Source organism: Amia ocellicauda, chromosome 11, assembly GCF_036373705.1.
Source record: "Amia ocellicauda isolate fAmiCal2 chromosome 11, fAmiCal2.hap1, whole genome shotgun sequence".
NCBI classification, from domain to species: domain Eukaryota; kingdom Metazoa; phylum Chordata; class Actinopteri; order Amiiformes; family Amiidae; genus Amia; species Amia ocellicauda.
In genome coordinates this window covers 29,731,025-29,753,030 of record NC_089860.1, presented here as the reverse complement: position 1 = coordinate 29,753,030, position 22,006 = coordinate 29,731,025, and the positions used below count along the sequence as shown (strand labels likewise).

The window sequence follows — 22,006 nt, the reverse complement described above, 5'->3', positions numbered from 1 at the left end:
CTGCACACTGTTCCTAGAGTCCATCAGGGGTTTAGGTGTTTCCTAAAAGCAGAAATAATGTTGATGATTATGAAGTTCTTTAGTAGATGTCTTTATCCAATGAGACCAAGATGGTTTAACAACCACAATCATGCATTGTTAGACATCTACACAATATTACATAGTAATCAATACCCAACTGCCCAAGTGAATACAAATACATGTATAAGATAAGATTATAATGGTCTACAGGTGTAATCTAAACAGATGTGATGTTTGGAGTAGTCCGAATTTCAGCCAGAGTGGGACAGATCAGAACAGCATCCTATATGAACTGGGGTCAGGTGCCGTGAAGAGATGCTGCCCTAACTAGCATTATCTTTTTGGGATCCTTGCGGTCTCATGAACATGGACTTCCGTCCCTCTAATGCATTTAACAGGGTTTGCAAGTATTTCAGGAAAAATAACAAAGATTTAAATATCTAAAACCAGTTACTGAAATGTAAAACTGCAACTTTTATTTAACCATGCTCTACTTCTGTCTAAGCAAGCAAAAAGAAAAACAAGAGATAACAGGACACAGGAATAAGGGTTGCAACAGCATTTTTATTTTTATTTAACAGTTTTTCTTTTACAGTATTCGTAACCCTAAAGAATCTTTTGAATGTATTTCGTGTTTGTGTTTATGTTTGTGTGTCATGTTCTGTTTGTGTCTGTACCTGTCCTCGCACTCATTCATACAGTCGGTAAGTCAGCGTCAGTGCGTCAGTCACAAAGCAACATGGCTGATAGCAAGCCAAACCCAAAAGAAGACAAAAAAAACAAACAAAAAACTACAAAAGAAAAAAAGGATCAATAAATAAAGAGGATGAAAATAGAGGACCAGAACAGAATCTTAGGACTATCCAGTTTAGATGTATTATCTGTATTGAAATATACATATATTTTTTTACTGATATGCCAAGGTATAGAAACAAAATGCAGTCTTATCAAAATTCCTAAGAAGTTGAAACTTGCACAAGAGATCGAAACAGGAGCTTTGCAGGTTGAGAAACTGAAGTGCTCATTCTAAAGATACGTCTCGTTTTGGAATTGTGGAAATTGTTTGCCCCCCCCCACCCCCTCCATGATAGTGCAGTTATCAAGGTAAGGCAGCACTTCACAGCGATCGTTGCGATAACTTCGGTAACAAGTCATTTTATACTGTAGTGTTTGTAAATATACACTCACACTCTCTCTCTCTCTCTCTCTCTCTCTCTCTCTCTCTCTCTCATACATTTACAGGAATCCACCAATCTGTTGAGCTCCAATTGCAAGGCTTGTATGCATGGAAGAAACTAGTGAATGTATCCCCTTTATTGGTATTGTTAAAGCAATTTTTATTGCTACTCCATGTGGCTCATGATTTCACAGTTGGACTGGAGAGGTTTACGATTAGTTTATTCAATTGCTTGTCTATTTAAATTTATTTAAACAAAAGCACAGACCTGCCACAATCAGCTGTTTCTTCCATCCAAAATCCTGTTCCTAAATGTTATTAAACCCCCTGACCATCAAGATATCACAAGAAGGTTAAGTGCGTCTTAAATGCATTACAGTAATGTAGTAATTTTTCAAAAGCCCCCACAAAACCTTGTGCTCACTTCTGAAAGAAACATGAGAAACCTTTTTTTGTTGTTTTAAATTATTTTTTAAATAAACTTAGCCTTAAAATGTATTAAATCGGGAAAGCTAGCAAGTACTAAAGAAAAAGTCACTCTGGCTCACACGACCAGGACAAAATGTAAGCCGTGTGCTACCATGCAGCTCCCCTACCGCATGACTGATAAAATTTATAAAACGGCAAGATACCAAAACTCAGGATAAAGACACCATGGCTTTTGTCAGATGAGTTCTGAATACCAGTTCTAAACAATAAATTAGAAAAAAGATATCCAAACATTTAAATAATTCCTCTATTCTGATCCAATAAAAGAACTTAGTGCAAGAACAGTAAAGAATGCCACTTTTAAAATTGTAGCAGGTAATGTAACTGTATCAGTTAAGGAAATAACAAAGCAGCAATGTTTGCACATCATTTGTGCACATTCAAGTAAAAAACAAAAAGTCATAAAGACCAAGAAGATACACAGATAAACCTTCAGGGACTTTATTGGTCGGATTGGCACTTTAGTGAATAGAGGAGTGCATTATTAATATTGTTTATTTTATTTTTTTGTTCCGAACTCCCATCCCTCCCCCCATTCTTCTTTTAAATAACAGGAAAAAGACAAACAAGCTAGAGATGCAGTAAACTTGGGTTAGCCATCACATATAATTTAAATTAATTAAATCGCACATCACTGGAGGTGTGTTATCCTCCCTTCTGTCTAAATATATCTTGTATATCTTCTTTTTGCTCCGTATGCATTTTTTGTATTTGTTTATGCCGGTGTAGTACTTTTCTCGGGAACTATACTCCCTAGAAATGAAACCTAAGAACCAAGAACATCAGCTTTGTTTCCAACAATCTGCAATTTTGCCAATTATTAATGCAGAAATAAAAAAAACAACAAAAAAAAAAACACTGGAGTATTTAAAATGTATATAAAAAGAAAAACATGAAGATGGGGACCTTATGATAAGGCCTCATCCCAATGCATTTTGCATAGTTAGCACAGCATACATTGAGCTTTGATGGCAGTTATCAAATTGGTAGAATGTGTTGTTTGTAAGCAGAAGAAAGACTTTGTTCTTTAGAGGCATGTGAACTCTAACCTTATATAAAATACAATCAGCTCTGCTTTCACTTGATGTGTTCTAGAAGGCCTCAAATGTTCCATTAATACTATACATTGTAGGTGGACTGAAGGTTTCACTTTAGTTTCCTTTTGTGATTTGACATCTGTGGCAAACGTTCACTTTTCTTTTTCAATGAAATATTATTGTGCTTTAAATACACAGATAACTTAAATAACCTTGCAGACAGATTGAAATGGTAAAAAAATATACATCTATAAAACACCCTGAAAAAAAAAAAAAAAGTCATTTTTCTGCAAACAGTGAACACATGCTACAGTCTTGTTGTTGGAAGTAAGTCTGTACTCAAATGAACACATACTCAGTTACTGGAGGTTACAGCCCCTGGATCTCACTGGTAGACTAGAAGACTCACAAGCATCTTAAGTCTGGGGCTGTGAATAACTGAAAATAGCCCAGTTTTCTTTATCTTTTTGTGGATTGCAGAAAGCTGGGACATTGCTGCATCATTTCAATATAAGAAAAGTTCAGTGAACTGCAAGGTGCATTCGGATTGCTCTTGATCGTGAAGAAAACCAAAACATGGCCGCCGCGGAGCTGACACCAATGAAAACGCAGAGCTTGGAGGAAAACCATATCACTCGTCACCCAACTAAACGGCAAAGCAGCAATCGGTCAAAGCAAGAAATAAAACTATCAAAATCCAGCCAGGAAAGTCTAAGCCTGGTTTTCATTTCTTCAAAAGCTCTCCATTACTTTTAATATGACTATTTACTCGTAAACAGTGGTTTAAAGTTCTCGATTCAAAGTAGAGTACATGTTTCTTTTTAGAAGGTTTGATTCCTCCAGTTAATTACTTAAATGACAGCAGTTAAGTTGCAAAGAGCATAGGTGGAATGAAATCGGCCATAGTTTTTGGCCCTCGATGAACATGGTTTGACATCACATGAGCTTCCCTTCATGCAATAGTCGCTCTCTAATTTGAATATCAGGTAAGCAAAGGCAGAGCGACAATTCGAGGATGCCTATTCCTCGTCACAAAGCCTGAGAATGAGATCAGAGATCAGCGATCAGAGGCCTGGTGGCCTGGGTTCAACCCTCTCCACCTGGCCTCACCTGGGACTTGCTCAGCAGGTTTAACTGCAGCAATGATTAATGAACCGAGTTAAAAAAACAAAACAAACCTCTTACATCAGATTAATGATAAAATCTTGTGATTTAACTGATGCAAACAAACTGAAGACCCGCGAGAGGAAACCATGAAAACGAATGAAAGTTGATCTTAAAATAAAAAAAAAGAACATTTCCTTAACTGGACTGATTAGGTTTTCTTTCCAGGCCAAAGAACACCCGAAGACCAACACTGCAGATCCCCGTGCATGTGGGTCACCCGCTGTATTTCATATTTACACTGGTAGAAAACAACCAATCTCTTCTGGATCTTTCCAAGAACATGTCTGTTGAATGGCTGAAAACAGCACAAAGGCCGAAACATTTAAAAGTGTCTCGTTTGGTGCCGTTTTGAAAATAAATAAACATTGCATTTTCTTACCAGTTTGGGTTATTATTGAAAAATGGGAAAAGTCCTCAAAAGAGATTGTTTTGATATTTTTGATGTTGTTGTGGAAGGCTCAGATCTTTTAAAGTTGCAAATAAAAATACAGGACTTACACCATTTAGCTCATGTATTTTATTCCCAATAGGCACCCCGAGAGGCATAATCCTGCAGGCTTAAGACCGGGGAGGAAAATAATAAATAAAATCAAACCAGTTCAATGAAGAGTTGATGAGAAACCCAAAAGCAGGAGACCCAGAGGTCATTGAGGACAATGCCCTTGCCACATGATCTGAGTCATTGTATATTTCTAATGCGGTTATTAAGGTAACTGCCATTTTATGTTTGTAATTTTTTTTGAGTGACTATCAGAGAAAAATGCCATTAGCTCTGAAGTGAACGAAAGTGTACAGTACAATCTCTCCCTCACACATCTCCAGTCAGTGTCACACGGGTACTGTGTGTGAGCGGTCTGCCCTCCAACACCAAACCGTCCGTATTGCAGAGGTAGAGAAAAATGCTTCCATAATTTCAGGGAGCACAAAGATCATACTCCAGAAAAACATAAAAAGAAAACTGAGCGAGTCACAGTATTTTTAGAGGTAATTATGAAGAAAAAAATCCTTTGGGTGATTTTTTTTTTTTTTTGTTAGTTTTTTTTTTTTTTTATATATATAAAAAGCACACAAACTTCACTTTTATCAAAATCTGTCCCTCCCCTAACCTCTCCTTTCCCTAAATAAATTCTTAATACAGCTGACTAGAAGGTTGTGAATTATTTCTCAATTATTTTTCAACTTCAATGAAGAGAAAAAAAAATGGATTAAGTACATTTAATTACAAATACCACTGAAACTATATTTGATTATTTTTGTTTTAAATAACTGGGGTCAATATTAATCTAAGACTGAAAAAGAAAAAAAAGAAAACTAATAAAATAAAATCACCACAGAAACATGTTCCTACAGGCCTATATTATGGAAGCTTTTTTCCTCTGTTCTGTTGTTATAATGGTTAGGTGTGTCAAGTGTCTGCTGGTCATGTCTACATGTATGCAGTAGTGTGTGCGTGTGTGTTACATTGGTTTATCTTCCGTTTCATTTGTCAAAAAAATGTAAAGAACTTGTCCCTTGCCAAAGCTTGGATTTCATCAGCTTATAAACAGAAACAAATTAAAGAAAAAATCAAAATCAAAAACAAAAACCCCAACAAGATTAGATATAAATTATTTACAGCCAAGAGCTTTTTCCTTTTCCTTCCTTTCAAAGGTAGCATTCAAATTCAGAACGTCAAGTTGCAACCCAGGGTGTTCCCACTACACTCTCTGGATAGAGTTTGCATTCACCTAAAGCATGCAAAACATCCATCACAATAATTTGTTCCTAATCCGTACCTCTTGTGATATGTCCTAAGAGCAATTTAATTAACAAGAAGCCAGCTCCATCTAGCTTTGATTTGAATTTCACAATTTACCCAATGTGCATCGGAGCAAGACTCCCAGTAGCCCAATGGGACTTCCTTTGTTCGTTTCTCCTGTTAGAGAGGAGAAACACACAGCTTTCAAATGAGGTTACCGCATGCAAATTCTAATATGAAAATTGTATTTATTTGTTAATGAAAGGATGTAGTTTACCAGCACTAACATGTATGAGTTTGCTTTCAAAAGACAAGGGAAAGCAGAATTCAAATTGCTTTGAGTGCCAGAAGACATTCTTTCACCTATGCAAGATGGATGTAGTCTAACCAGAGACCGTTCCCTCAACAGTACATTACAACCGTACAGTACTGATAACACTGCTTAGTAGTTTATATTTATTTCTTTAAAGCAGCTGTGGCAAATTAATGAACTTTTTTCCCCTTTCAGTATATCAAAAAACACTTTCATTTAGTTTGCAAGTATTTGGCAGGCAGTGAAAGTTATGATGAGATACTCATGGGGTAAGCCAAGATAGCAATTGTAATATAAATGACATCAAAGATTACATCAGGCGAATTAATATTTTCAGATTCCCAAATATATATATAAATCAAACTCAATTTGTCAGACTATTAAGATATATTTTAAGGTCCATCTCGTTTCTTTACTGAAGTTCTCCATTAATGGCACATGGAAGACAAACCAATTCAGTATATCAAGATTCAAAATGGATGGGCATCACAGCTGCTTCCCTTTCGCATAATGGTAAAGAATCTAAAACGTTAGAATGCAGGCTTAAATTAGCTAACACTTCACACACGAAAATTAGTTCTGAATAAAAGGCCACCAACATCCCCCCTACATTACTGCTATACTGTCTGTGGAGAACACATCTAGGGGAACAAAATGGGCCTCTACCCTTCTCGAATCTGTAGGTCTTCTTTCTGTATTGACTAGAACTCAAGCCTTCCACGGCTCACACGTGCTCAGTGACACGGATTATTATTCAATTCACAATGCAGCACTGTGAAGCAGTAGAGATGATAAAACACAAAACAACCAAACATGCAGACTCTTGGAAGCAATAAGGGAAATTGCCACAAGAGCGATACCCACACGTGAGGATCACGAGAAGATTTGATCGCAGCATCTTATTCTATAGAAACACCAACAGGTTAGTGTTTAGCTTGCAGGTACCCCCAGTGTAACAAGCTATAAAAATGCACACATTCCAGATCTAAATGCTACACAATGGCTCTATTAATTTTCCTTGTAGTTGGCTGATGGAGGGCTTTGCCCTACTCTCTGAACCAAGTATTTGGCAAGGGAGGTAACACGACATTTCTTAATATAATAACACCATGCGAAACTCAAAGCACGCTGACTGAGGCCACCAGGCCTGCGCGTACCACAGCCGTCTATTTACATTAGGCTCGAATTTGAAAACTTGAAAGCCGAATTAAGACTCTCACTATATATATATTTATATATAAAAAATAAGCTTAGTCTCATAAATGTACATTATCCGTGGCTGTAGGCTGCGCAGAACCTGATAACTCAGACAGGCACTTTTTTTTGCATTTAAATTTATTGTTAATAATAACACGGCACACAACGTACATTATATCACTACTGTAGCAGCTTGGATCAGCTGTTAGCCTATATATTTGTTTTTTTTCCTCTAATCTTTCCCAAGGTATCTATGTCACCCACCCACCAACCTGAACCCCAACCCTAACCACAGCCACATTCTATGCCCAAATACCCTCATTCCCTCCCTCCCCCCACCCACCAGTCCTCCCTCCCAACACTGTCAAAGAAAAAGACAAAACAAAGAAATGCGTATATTAAACCAAATCAAATAAAGTCTTTCGCCACTTTGGGAAAGAAAAAAAAAAAAAAAAAAAAAAGGTTTTTAAATCAGTAGCAAAAGAGCAAAATATTCGCCTTGGATATACAGTGCCAATTGTAGGACGCATGTTATTTTGCCTCAGTCAAGAGCAAGGTCAGAAAAAAATATTTTGGCTTCTGGGATTTTTTTTATTATTTTTTGCAGCCGGGCTTCATTGCATCTCTATTTTTGAAACGCCTTTTTGTTTTTGTGTTTTGTATCCCCCCCCCACCAAGTTGTTTTTAGTGGCTTCAGGAAAATATAACTTGAGAGAAAACGGGAAAAAAAAGACCTGAACAAAAACACATGAACAACCTGCAGACACCAAATCTCAAATCTAGCCTCCGATCCTTCCTTTTTCCCATATGGCACTGGGAGGCAGGAGCCCCTCACTGCATATTTTAATGCTTACTCCTACAGTGCTAGACAACCCCCCCCACCTGCTTTTCACTACATGAAGAGAAATCTCAGCAGCACAATTTCACTCTAAGAATTCCAAGGGCTGGAAAATAAGCAGCTCAATATTCAACTTAAAGTTTTTTTTTCTTTTAGAGATAGGTTTGTGACAAAATCTGACGAAAGAGGAAGATAAAAAATAAAATGAAAATCCTTTCCTTCCTTTGTGAAAAGAAACAACAAAAACTGAGCTACTGGTGTGTGTGTGTGTGTGGGGGGGTAATTTCTCCATGGTGCCGCAGTGCTTTTATCTCAGTGGGTGAAAGTGGCATCGAGAGGTCAAATCTCCCCGTTTTACTGATTAAACTATGTGGGGGGGCAGTTTCTCCCAGGCCAGGCTGCACGGCGTAGTGTTTTGCGCATTATTTATGTCTTTTTTGTTGTCATTATTTTCTCTCGTTTTTTTCCTCCTCACGATTGTTCAGGGAGGCAGTTATAGCTGGAAGCCCTCCATAGGAGCCTCCTGCTGGGGGAAGAGGTACTGCTGCTGGTTCTCATCCACCTGTGGAGCCAGGCTGGCGTCGTCATCATCCACTCCGAAGTAATGCTCAATGAGGTCGAAAGCCTTCTGGTAGATCTCTTGGTTCTCGTGGCTCTGGAGGAACTCAATCTTGTCCAGCCCTGAGCAGGACCGGGGAGAGACGCAATGACAACACAAAGGGAGAATTGTAAGCTCCTGGATGTGCGGTTTGGTTTGAAGAGGTCAACGAAAGAGTGAAGGACAGATTAACAAAAGAGGAACAAATACAAACAGACAGGTAGACATTCAAACAGGAAAACTTGACAAACTACTGCTAAAGGAAATAAAAACGATATCTTTACACCACAGTGCTTACTGACAATTCACAATGGATATATTACGACATTCCTCACCATGTATACCATACTTAACAACAACAACAACAATAATAGATAATACAAATAAAACGAATAAGGCTTTACCATAGGCCTCCTCGATTAGGCCGCAGTAGGGGTTGAGGCCTGAAACGCTCTGCTTGGCCTCCTGCTCCCCCAGCCGCAGGATGTTCTCCAGCCCATTCAATGCCACCTGGACGATCTTAGAGTCCATGACCGTGAGCAGGTCACACAAGGGCTTAATGCAGCCCAGGTTCACCAGATACCTGTAGGGGGCCCAGCAGCAACAGTCAATCAAACTTCTACAGACCAGGCATTTGTGTCACACAGGGAGGTGTGCTGTATGACCACAAACAATGTGCAAAAGTGCCATGCAGAGAATTCAACTGTACTCGTCACTGGCAAAGCAGATAAAGGAGAGAATTCCTGGGACAAGGGGAAGGATAAGCTGGCAGAATGGAAACAACCCCCCACCCTCACCCATGTCCACCATATGATTTAAGATGTGTAATAAGCAACAGCTGAGCTGTGGAAATTTATTTATTTTAGGCCTAGTTCTGTAGGAGCTATAGAGAGGGGAGAAGGGAGAGGGGGATTAAGAAAAACAGAATGTGCCTCGATGGGCTTTAACATCAGACTAATGTACATGCAACAAAAATCGAACTACTACTGTGGATCGTAGAATCTTTAGGTGAAAATGTCTAGATCCCCTTACCCTTTGTTGGCGAGGTCCTCACTAAGATTAGCCACACTATTTATCACTAGTCACTAGTCTGTTTTTGTTGGAAAGCGCGCATCTGGTATTTCTTCCAAAAATATTATACACTTACCTCTTGTAGCCAGTGCCTGAAGGACAGGAAAGTGCTTGCATGTCAAACAAAATCGAAACTACACACACGAAGCACCAATAACCCAGACTGATCACACATTGAAAACACAATTTTACATCCTCAGACCTTAACACTGTGAATTCCAACTGATATTCCACTCATCACAACCAAACACGATGAAGGATACTGTTGGTTTATGCTTTTTAAAGTACAAAAAGTACAAAACTACAAAGGTGACATTTTAAAATCTACTTAAAAGTCATAGTTACTTGGCATACCAAAAAGGCCACACCCTGTCAATTGAGACATCATTCATAATTGTAAGACCCATCAGATCCAGCAAATAACATTTTTAATGAATGTGGGTTCTGATAAAAGATTAAGAACCATAAAACTGGTTGTAATGTAATAAATCCTAGTTTCCATGCTGTTAGCTAGGAAATAACAATGTATTATTCTGCTGCCTGATCAGCTCTACAGAGCTAACTTTCTGGTGCCATAGCTGCAAGTCTGCTTTTCCACCACATTTCCTCTTCATTTACTTGAAAGAATTACAAAACCAGCCTTGAAACAAAAGGCTTCTGGATGTACTGGAGATGACTCCCTGCTGGGAGAAAACCCCCTCATGATTGCGGTCTTAAGTCCCAATGTGTCCTAAGAAAACCCCCGAAGAACATTAGAAGAAAGTCCTCCCTTCATGGTGTAATTTGATCTACATAAGCGCTTGAAAACAACGCATGACTGAGCCAAGTTGACCTCATACCAGAAATTCCTCCGTCTCTAAACTCGAACCCCGCTGCTACACACAGCGACTGCAGAACCACAGCACGCCGTCGACACAGAACATTGTACTCTGATTTTTTTGCGTCACAATTTTACACACGGACTAACAATTGGCAGATCAGTTCAGAATGGAAGGGACATTCTTGTGAATATCAAACTTGTACCAATACCACTATTTTATTCTCAGAGGCTATTTTCTACTATTCATTAATGCAAATATGCTTTTATTGAGGTTTGTCCATCATTTGTGATTAGAAGGTAGGTCAAAGTTCGAGTCAGTCTAGGTTTTAGTCTAGTCGATCTTCTCAATGTAGGTCGACTGGGAGACTTCCAACTCTGCAGTTTTGGATATTGCCTTTTCTCATAGAATCAAGGAGTGTCATAAACATAATTACTACATTAAAAAAAAATACAAAAATCAGTACTAAGAACTAAGGTGGTGGCAGATAATTAATCTGTGTTGGCAAGGAGGAAAAAAACGCTGTTTTGCAATTGCTCCTGGGTAGAAAAAACCCTCACCTGATCTGTTCTGGGGTCCCCCCGGACGTGGCATTCGTGATGGCCCATGCTGCCTCCTTCCTCGTGCGGAACTCTGCTTTCTGCAGAATGTCTATCAGCACCGGGAAGATGTTCGCATCTATCACAGCCTGAGAATCAGAAAGACTATCAAGCAGAGCCCAAATCCAATTGAACACTCCCCAGTCTATCAGTCACAATGCACAAACGATTGTACAAACTTGCTGTGCATTATAAGGCAATGTTCTCCTTATTAAAGAATAATAATAATGAATTATTATGAATTGTTTATCTTGAGCAAAATATAAACATAAAGCAAAAAGTCATTCAAGACCTCTGACATACAGAAGGGAGACAACAGCCGTGAAGAGACATTTACTGCAATTAAATAAAATCCCATTCCCTGGACTACAGGACTTAAATTGCCCTTCAGACACTAGTCTGACACTTCCTATACCTGTATCTGAGCCCTGTTTCCTGCGGTGATGTTGGAGATGGTCCAGCAGGCCTCCTTGCGGATGGACTCTTTTGGGCTGCTGAGGAGGTGCAGGAGACAGGGCAGGGCGGAGCAGTTGAGAACAACCTGTGACACAAAGCACATCTCACAACCCCTCCTGTGACTTTGATAATTACCCCTAAAATTAATCTTTCATTACTCTAGTTTATAATGATATCCGTAACATGGATTGTGGTCAACAACTCTTACTGGCAAGGTTCTTTAGTTAATTCAGTAATAATCTGTGGGCACTTGTTAATAATCACACCTTTGCCAATTAAATAAACACAGCTCACAAGGAAAGGGAGCAGAAAGGATAAGCGTCCATTGATTTTATGGTGCAGGACAGCAAGGGGAGAGCATGACTTTAAAAGGCTCCTCCAGCACATCACTTCTGAAGTGTAATTGGAAAATGACTTTGGATTTTCTAAATGACATACCTGTGTCTGGATGTCGTCACCAGTCACAATGTTTCCTACAGCTCTCAGGGCTGGCGAAGCAACTTTGTAATCTGTGTGCCTGGAGTGGGAAGAGTGCCCAGTAAGAGTTCAGGATTCACATGACTAATAATAAAATCCTCATTTAGGATACTCCATCACATCGACTGATAAAAGGACAACTGATCCCAATGCTCAATATCTTGAATTTACCAAGAACTATTATTAAAAAAAAAAAAAAAAAAAAAAAAGGAAGGAAGTAAACAGAAACAGGAAATGCATCTTAAAAAAAAATCTAACAAAAACTTTCTAAATCCTTTTTGGAAATAGGATACTTAATTATTATAAAATTAATACACAGCCATTTAGTTACAAATTACTGCGATTAGTAAATCTGGTCTTCTCTAGCAGTGACATGCTACAGGGAAAACTTACATTAAGAGCTCCACCAATCTTCTGCAGACCCCAGAGTCGATCACAGCCTGGATCTTCTCATTGGGTCCATCAGAGAGATAAGACAGGGCCCAGCAAGCATCTGCTAGCAAGTCTGGGTCACTGCTGAACAGCAGCCTGGAGAGCACTTGCAGACAGGGGGACACCTGCAACAACAACATCCTGATTGGCTTTTTTATTTTTCAACTATCAGTTTCTAAAGCTCTTCATCACTGGCACAAGAAATAACATCCTTCATATTTTGAGTGTGTTGCAGTCAATAGATGAGTACTACTGGATATACTAACAGTACTATTGAATCTGTTGCTGCACAAAGGCCTTTAATACGCACCCCGTCCTAGAAAAGCTTCATGAAACGAGCTTAATTCACATTTGTCTGTTATGCTTTGATTTGGTACAATTTTTAAGATCTGTAGAAACAATCCATATTTTTAATGGGAATAGGTACAGTAAAGTCTAAGTTAACTGATTATAATTCCTTTAACTAAAAAAAAAAAAAAAAACAATTACGCAAATGTACAGGCTCAAATCTGACTACTTTGTTCCCATCAGTATTTTTGCTACTCTTATAAAGCAATAATCTAGTGATATTGTAAGAAAATGTGAAAGTACACCAACAATTGATCTTAGGCACAGATAGATTTGTTGGATTTCCCTTGTGGTCTTCCCAATTCTCCACACAAACATGGACATATTTAAGTAATAAGTGCGACACCATGACTGTCCTGTAAATGTACATTCCATTCAGGTTGGAGTTCTAAGAGCCGGACAGTCAGAGAACAGAGAGAGAGCGGGCTTATAGGAGTGCCTGCGGGGAGAGCTTCCCACTAGGTGATCGATGCGACGTGTACAGGCAGAATACCAGAATCACAGAGTGCGAATGTGTGAAGGAATCCCACATTGCAAAGCAAGCTACATTCTAAAGCCTGCTATACTTCGGAGACATCTTTCATACCTTCTCGAAGTCTGGGGCTGGGCTCTTTCCCCGGCACAAGTTAGAAAGGGCCCACACTGCATTCCGGGTCATCGTCAGCCTTGTGGACTTTGTCAATAACCTTAGAAGGATATCAAAACAAGGGGTTACATTAACTATTTATAGAAAGAAAAGAAACAACAAATGTTGCATTCACATAATTTGACCAGTCATAAATGAAAGGAAATAGGAAAATAAAATATTCAACCCAATCCCATCCAATTTCTCGTGGACTGCATAGTACAAACCAAGGCATGCTAGTGAGGGTCTAGCCCCCTTCTTTCTCACAGCAGTAGCAAGTACTCACGTTAATAGTGGTGGAAGGATGTTGCAGTTTAGTACATAGTCTCTGCACACCGCGCTGTCCCCTGCAATGTTCCCTAGAGCCCACACAGCCTGAGAGACGAGAGGAATGCTAATTTGGCCTTTGTTTTTTTGCATCGCACAATATACATTTCCGGAACTGCGCCTCTGCCGAAACAACACATTTCCCCACAAGCAAACTAACAATATTCAAGTTTATGCCCTACTTTCTGAGTTAATTTGCTGTCGTTTTCTACAGACTGGGGATGTGACGTTACCTGTTCCTGCACATCTTCAAAGTCTGAATTAAGCAGCTCGATGAAGATGGGCACTGCCCCCGCCTCAATCACGATCTTGGTCTGTTGCGAGGTTCCTGACGCAATGTTTGTCAAAGCCCAGGCAGCTTCAAACTGAGAGGAGAGAGACGCATTAATGTCATGAAGGGAATGGGTAACTTGTCTGTCAGGGTTCCAGTTCTTGCTGTTCTCGTACAGAGATGCAGGATTTTTATTCTTTCCTCAGACTAGGAGTCCAAAAGTATACCCACTGTACATCTAGCACGGTTTCAACCTCACCATCTCCTGTTCAGCATTTATTCATCGTGGTTTATCTTTGTAGACATTAAGTTACCAATTTTCTGATCACATTCAATCAAGACGCTTGGCTCTGAATGTGAGGGGTTGTGAACTCACAGAAAGCATCTACACAGATACCAGAGAAGAGATGCGGCCACAGGAACACATTTAAGCACCAGTGCTCATAGTTTTCGGGAGGTTAATCTGACCCAGTTTATAAGAAAGAACATAAGAAAGTTTACAAACGAGAGGAGACTACTCGCCCCATCGTGGTTGTTTGGCGTCCATTAATAACTAAGTGAGATCCAAGGATCCTATCCTGTCTATTTTTAAATGTTCCCAATTTTTCAGCCTCAACCATATTGCTGGGTAGTTTGTTACAGATTGTGACAACTCTCTGTGTGAAGAAGCGTCTCCTGTTTTCCGTTTTCCGTCTTGGATGCCTTGAAGCCCAATTTCCATTTGTATCCCCTTGTCCCTGTGTCCCTGTCTGGAAAAGCTCCTCTGGAAAGGATGCTTTTTATAATCCCATACCTGTAGTGTGCAGTTTACACTCTTTTTCAGGAACTCCACAAACCGCTCCACAACCCCTGGAGTGTTGATGACCTCATCGATTGGTGGATTTGGCTCTGGAAGACGAAGCAAAGAACCAATAAGAACAAGGGAGAGTGAAGTCCAGCACTAAGTGGTAGGTGACAGGAGTCTGATTATCTGCCACTACCAACACACCAGAAAAAGTCAGGTGAGCAACAGATCATTAGTACTGGATACCAAGTGTTCGAACAAAGTACCTTTTGACAGCAGTTTTCTGAATTTCTGGGTTGTGGCTAACTGAAGCTCTGGATCTTCTGAGAATAGCATTTCCACCATGTCTCTCGTGATAACTCCCTCCTGAAACAACACACAATAGAAAATACTGCGATTAACTGCTGTTGAGAACCTTAAAGGGGAACTAGAGTGTCTCCTACCAATTAAGGTTTTGATATAAGATGTGTAGCATTTTGATTTGATTCCCTCAAACATCTTTTAACATTTTAAAATGTAAAACTCACCAACTATTGGAGGATATCAAAGTGCTCTTTCAGCATTTTAGGATGTGTTGTCTCAACTTCCTGGAAAGCTGAAATTCCCAGAAAAAAATTCAAAAACACAGGATTCGTCTTCCCTGTGACAACTTAAGTCACTCGACTGAGTGTCTTGCTCCTCATTAGTAATTATAGTTTCTGTAGACAACATGTTGCTGTGTCCATGACTTATTATTTTCTTCTTTCCAACAACAGAGGACTTTATTTGCATATTGGAGATGGTTTCTGTTCATACAATACCACATTCAGAGAGGAAAATATAGCAATCTGCAGCGATCATATAGATTGCAGTACATTCCAACTTGAATCATCCCACTCACCTACGCTGGTTTCTGGATAATTTGTGGTTAGTGTGTGAAGTTAAATAATAACTACTATTCTAGTACAATCTGCATGAAGTAATTAGTTTTGTCTTTTGTGTAACAAAATGTTTAAATGCCATCCCACCTATAAATCAATGTGTATGACCACACACACACACACACATATATTATATATATATATATATATATATATATATATATATATATATATATATATATACACAGATATGGATATGCATTCCATGTGTGTGTCATTTTTACATTTTACATGTTATTTTTACAGGATACCCGCCTAAATGACAGGGACGTACCTGCCTCCTCTTCCAGATTTGTGACAAATCAATTCAAGTAAACATTGTCCATTGTAATATCAAGTTTTGATCAAACTGAAATGAAAACTTCTGTAGCTACCCAAGCAGAACAAAAGCACACAATGAAACAACCTAGGTATAAATGCATTTCTTTATAAGTTAACAGACTTTTTGGTTTTATACGTTTATACTCAATTTCTGCATTATTTCTGAAAATAAATAAATAAATAAATAAACAAATAAAAAAAACTCAGAATAACTGAAGCAGAAAAGCAATACTTTTGTCGAAAAGGGCAATTCCCATTTTGTAGTAAACTATTTTTGGAGACCCCCCCATCAGCCCCTAATGGAGCCTCTCTAGTGACACAGATTGCTTTTTATTCCGAGGACAAAAAACTGCTTCAGCTTTCAATGTTAGTCTAAATGAAAATATAATTCTCTCTCTCAGCCTGGTGTATTTTACATTGAAATAGAAACGCAGAGTGAACGCCATATATCCGAATCCTCCCTCACAGAAGATACTGCTTCCAATACTTTTTCTTGTAGTGATGAGAGAATGTTGATATACCCAAACAAATGTAAAAAGAGAGAAAGAGAGATATGTGAAATTAAGTTTATGAATTAAATTTACTTCAGCTATTTGAGCCTTGCCATTACTGCAGTCCACGGTTAAAGTAATTGAAACAAAGGCATGTACACTGAACTAACATGGCTGAAAGAGTATGTGCTCATACATGCTCAGCATATGGTTGTAAACTTTACATTTAAATTAAATAGAATATTTGTATTTGCTTTATTAGACAGTCTAAATAATGTCAATGGCACTATATTCCTATTAGTTGGAGACACCCCTTCATAGACACCTTGCAAAACATAAATTAAAGAAGTATTTCAACCCTCCACTTCTTTCAGGCACCAGACCAAACTTCTCCACAGAACGGTGGCAAAGGTCTGGATGCAAAAACAGCCTGCACTGGTAGATGATGTCAAGGTGAAAAGAGAACCCAGTGATTCTTGGGGGTTGTGCTCACTATGACAATCTGTAAAATATGGCTGCTACTGTTTTGTGCAAGTTGACTTACAAAATAAATGACTGTCACTTTTTTTTTCTCCTTAAAAACAATACACCACAGTAGACCGAATGAACAAAATCCTTATTTTACAGAGTAATGAAACAGGAGGCAGATGTCAGATAGAACTGGAGGTACTGAAACGGGGGCTTACATATTTGTCAGTATCTGACTTTTAAAATGCTGAATTGAATAATGTATGGAAAACATAGCTGTTAAAATATTTAGGCACTATTTTGATGTTTGGCAAAATGTATAAGGTAGTGTGTTCATATATTTCTCAAACATTTGAAATATTTAATGCATTTAATTGGAATGTTAAATTATATTTTCACATGAGGAACTGGAAAAGATCCGGACAAGCTGACCTCCAGATCAGCGTGTCAGCTAATAAAACTGTGGAGGAAAGCAATTATTCATCTCAGATACTGGGCAGCTCATACCTCTACTTGGCCTGGAAATGCCATTATGAATAAATAGTTTAATTAATCACATACAGAATGTGCATAGTGGGTACAGGATCTGCTACAAAAACTTGAGGACACAGCAAGTGAAAAACCATGGTTAACTGTAGGTGCATTCGTTTGTATGATAGTAGAATCTCTCAACGAAGAATCAGTTGTGTACATGTACGGTGCGGAGTTTGGGGGATTGTACACTTTTAAGGAAAAATAAATCACTATTATTATTGGATAGGACGTTAATCTGGGTTTTTGTAATTTTTCTGCAGTATTTCCGCTATAAAGGAAACATGACACAAACACTGAAAGAGGATACATACTGGCTTTTGACATCCTTCAATATTTGTTGCCGTTCACATTTTAAAATAATACAAGTTGCATATGATAGAATCAAACTGGAAAAGTGCTACACATCTTACTTATACACTATAGAAACATGTCAGGATGCATAAAACCATAATTTTAGGAATCGTGCTAGATCCCTAGTAAAACTAACATCACAACATACTTGAAAGGAGGAGCAGTTTTTTAAAAAAAATATTAAAAGTTATTTCGTAGTTTTTATAATTGTTGGGTTACTACATTTCAGCCATTATCATTAACAGCCTGCCAGAGCACAGATGCCAGTTGCAATAAGGGGTTTTCTTTAGGGAAATATTTCCACAGCTCACAGAATTCAGTTTACAGAATAACCCACTCAAACTATCTCTAGCAGAGGACCCTGAGAAATGGAAAGCCCCACACTGACACTCACTCACCCCAGTGGTGGTGGAGCTAACGAAGGAGTCCATCAGAGGACTGTCGAACACCCCCGCTTCGTCATTCATCATCTCCACGTTTCTCCTCTTGAAGAGCTGCAAGCACAGAAACAGCACAGATCCTGAGCACCTGCCAACGCTACCCCAACTCAAATCAACACACACTCTCATTTCAATGGCAGCAAAATGCATTAAATTAAATTAAATTAAAATTGACGGGTTACCTGTTGTTCTCGTTTCTGTTTTCTCAGCTGGATGCCTTCCTCCTCCCTCCTCCTGCGCATCTCCTCCAGATTCAGAGCTTTGTTCTTGTACCGGTTCATTCTGTAGTTATCTTTTGCAGGACTTGCTGTGGTTTCTGCAACACACATTCAAATCAGGTTGCCTTCTGTATTCCCCTTCTTTACCATTAACAAACTATTACAATCAGAGTTGCCAATTGTTCCCATTAAATAATAGACTTTCCAAAGAAATCAAAGAGATTTTGTCAGCCTCCTCCTAAGCCATACTACTCCACTCCCAGGTGCAGCTGCTGGCATTACTGCCTCACCGGAAGCCCTGAACATAAATGTAAATGTCTGCAGTACTGATGATGAAGTTGCGATTCAGAGGTTCAGTATGCTATGTGCTTTTATTACCTCTGATAACTAATGCATGGAGATGTGAATTCCACACCCTCCATTAGGCTCTGGACAATGTCACAACTGAATTAGAAGTACAACAGTGTATTACATACGAATATTACTGCTGCATTAAAACAGTGCATTACAGATTTATAACTACAATATAATATAGTAGAGACTAGGGATGTTAATAGTTTAAACCAGGGGTAGTCAATAGGTGGACCGAATTCCAAATCAGGACCGGAAGACACTTTTGAATAGACCACGAGAATAATTTTAATTATCATGATTGATTATATATATTTTATGTATTGTTATGAAGGTTTGTTGCACTCAGTGCTGGTTATTGTGTCAATCCTAGTAGCAGCCCTTCCTGGTTATTAGCCAATAGGATGTTACGTATTAATATAGGCTGTCCTATATAGAGCTCGTGGTCACGTTAGATAGTTGATTGATTGCTCGCAGATTCCTGGTTCGGGCGTCTCTATACACGTTCTAGACTGGGACAAGATCGTTACTTTGTATTCGTCAAAGACACAGGTATTCGATTTGTTTTCCTGATTTCTATCAATAAAAACCTAAACTACAGATTGTTTGACGTGTGGACATATTTCAACCTCGCCTCAAAATATAAAAGTGCATACACATGATCGGGGAGGGGAGGCATGCCATAGCTTGTATTCACCTAGAAACTCCTACATCAGTGGTAGAAACAGCTTATTTCCAAAGACGACGCATATTTCTAGCAGGTGCATCCTCACCCATTACAATCACAAAGCTCCAACATAATAGATCTGTGATTGACAAGCACCAGAAATCGCATCTAGTTTGCATTTATAATCTCGTTGATTTGTGATTTTTCGGTGGTGATGTGTGGTTGTGAAGCAATCTGCCTGATTTCATGGAGATTTTAAGACAAGTTCTCGAGTTCATAATGATCTCGCATTTCAGGTCTCCAATTTTCAAAATATTCAGGGGGAGGACCACCAGTGCCCCCCGCCCTGAATTCCTCAATACTCTTTGCCCTCAATTTGAACAGTGTTCAAAGATAAAGGGAAGTGGTAAAGACTTGAATCTAATAAGACACAAAATGCTTGAAAAGTTTCTATTATGTTTATCTATATGCCTACAATAATCTTTAACAAATTAAAACAATTAAAAGTGGGCTGAAAGTGCTTTAATACTTATATTTACATATTTAAATGTTTTATTTTTGTACTGTGAAATTAATGTACTAAACATAAGCAACGGGTATATTACTAATTCACAGAAGTGTGTGTGTGTTGGAAAGGGGCAGTTGGACCCTGACAAAAAATAATAGACTACCCCAAGTTTAAATGATAAAGTGACATGTATTAGTTGGGATAATTAGACAATTGTTTTGATATTCAAAGCCTTGTATTCATGACTGGTGTTCATGCAATTATCTTCATGTGCTATTAATGCTTTGACTTCTTAATGAGATCTAAGTGTTTACAAGTTTGCTATGGTAATGTAGTGAACATGGCAGACTGGGGAGAGAAAAGGAGCAAGACAGAGGAGAGTGTCAGGGCTGGTGCTAGCAAATGGTCCAGGTCAGCAATTGAGCAATGTGTTGAATTTTTCTGATTAGACTACTTTTGCATAGCAACCTGGAATAATGAGTTTGTTTCAGACATGAGAGTTTTAAGATTTTTGGTCGAATTCCACGATTTAGGTAATCTGATGGGCCAAAGAAAAAATATATATAAAGGGGTGGGGGGCATTTATAGTTTTAAGTTATTGTACAGAAATGGTCACTGTAGTATAGTATTTGAAGTGCTAAATGCCACAACCGTGTTTGAACAAAACAAATGCTGATACAATTAAGACATGAGAGGGCGCTGTTTTCATTCATTCTTGTTTTTATCCAATCAAGCTACAAAATAAGACCAAAGACATTCAAACTACAAAGTATTTTGTTAATCATTGAAAATGCAAAACTAACAAAAAGCACATGCAGGCTGTCATCGTAAATATATATAATATAATATAATATAATATAATAATAATCTGCTAGACGGAGACATCTCTGACTGACGCGTTTCGACTCTGCTTACCGGTACAACCATCTAAAAAGAAAATGAAACCTTCTGCATCTGTTTGCATTGCTTTCCAATTTATTAAAATGCAAACAAACTATTATTTAATTTTATACAAATTATATACATCTAAATTAGCGGGGGTGGGGGGCGCTTGCAGATCGAGTTTAGCCCGGCGACGAGAGCAGGGAGCAACATGTGCGCTTGCGCATTAAAGTGTCTCTTGGTTGTGCTGGTTATTGTGTCAGTTCAATCTCCTGGTGTCTGTCTGTGTTTCTGATGCTCATTTCTACCTGCATCCGGCACGTGTATCAGAACCGGGGAGAACGCAAAGCGTCCTAATGACGGAAAATACTGCCGTAAAGAGTGGGATTTGCAACACAACGAAATAAACGATAGAGCATAATATTAAACGATAGACATTTTTCTATCACAGTATATATATTTCGACATATTGCACAGCCCTAATACTTTGATTAATTTACTGGGAATGTAATTAATTTAGTTAATATATAGTAAAATTTTAGAGGTTAACGATTAAGATTTTAGAAAAATAAATTTGACAGCAACAGTATAACATTTCTGTAATTGGTTTATTAATGCTTCCCTTTTGAGGTACCAAATTTAAGTATGTTATTACGTTTACATTTTGCTTAGCAGTTTCTACACGGTACATTTTTATTGCAATTTATAAAAGTTGATTTTAAAAGTGGCACTCTGTATAAATGTGCGCTATTGTGTGTTGGGGGGGGGGTTAGAAGGAGACAAGAGTTTAAACTGTTTTAAAGTTCAAATGTTTACAACATTTAACTAAAATCTATATCCCTGATATAAACAATCAACATTGAATTATGAATATAGATACAGTACATTAAACACCATAATCACTTAATTAGAGCTTTGACAGTTGCCCATGTTGAGCTCCAAGTCAAATAAAAATATACAGTGATAGTTGAAAATGTTTCAAATCAAGCAGGGGGGCAAAAAACTGAAACAAATCCAAAGGATAACTGCCTCTTGTGATGAAAAATTAGATCTCGCAACTGGGCACAAAATT

General features: G+C 38.4%; 1 protein-coding gene across 1 annotated transcript in view; it reads right to left on the bottom strand.

Moving 5' to 3' along the window:
• Positions 1-565: 565 nt before the first annotated feature.
• kpna6 (karyopherin alpha 6 (importin alpha 7)) overlaps positions 566-22,006 on the bottom strand; it is a 29,071-nt gene continuing 7,630 nt past the window's right edge. Inside the window, exons 2-14 of the mRNA XM_066717351.1 lie at positions 18,491-18,624; positions 18,267-18,362; positions 15,050-15,149; positions 14,793-14,887; positions 13,962-14,093; positions 13,688-13,776; positions 13,363-13,462; positions 12,390-12,553; positions 11,958-12,036; positions 11,479-11,604; positions 11,025-11,152; positions 8,980-9,158; positions 566-8,658 (exon numbers count right to left, since the gene is read on the bottom strand). Of these exons, the coding sequence (XP_066573448.1) occupies positions 8,471-8,658; positions 8,980-9,158; positions 11,025-11,152; positions 11,479-11,604; positions 11,958-12,036; positions 12,390-12,553; positions 13,363-13,462; positions 13,688-13,776; positions 13,962-14,093; positions 14,793-14,887; positions 15,050-15,149; positions 18,267-18,362; positions 18,491-18,624 (1,610 nt within the window). The 3' untranslated portion in view covers positions 566-8,470. The remainder of the gene's footprint in view (positions 8,659-8,979; positions 9,159-11,024; positions 11,153-11,478; positions 11,605-11,957; positions 12,037-12,389; positions 12,554-13,362; positions 13,463-13,687; positions 13,777-13,961; positions 14,094-14,792; positions 14,888-15,049; positions 15,150-18,266; positions 18,363-18,490; positions 18,625-22,006) is intronic.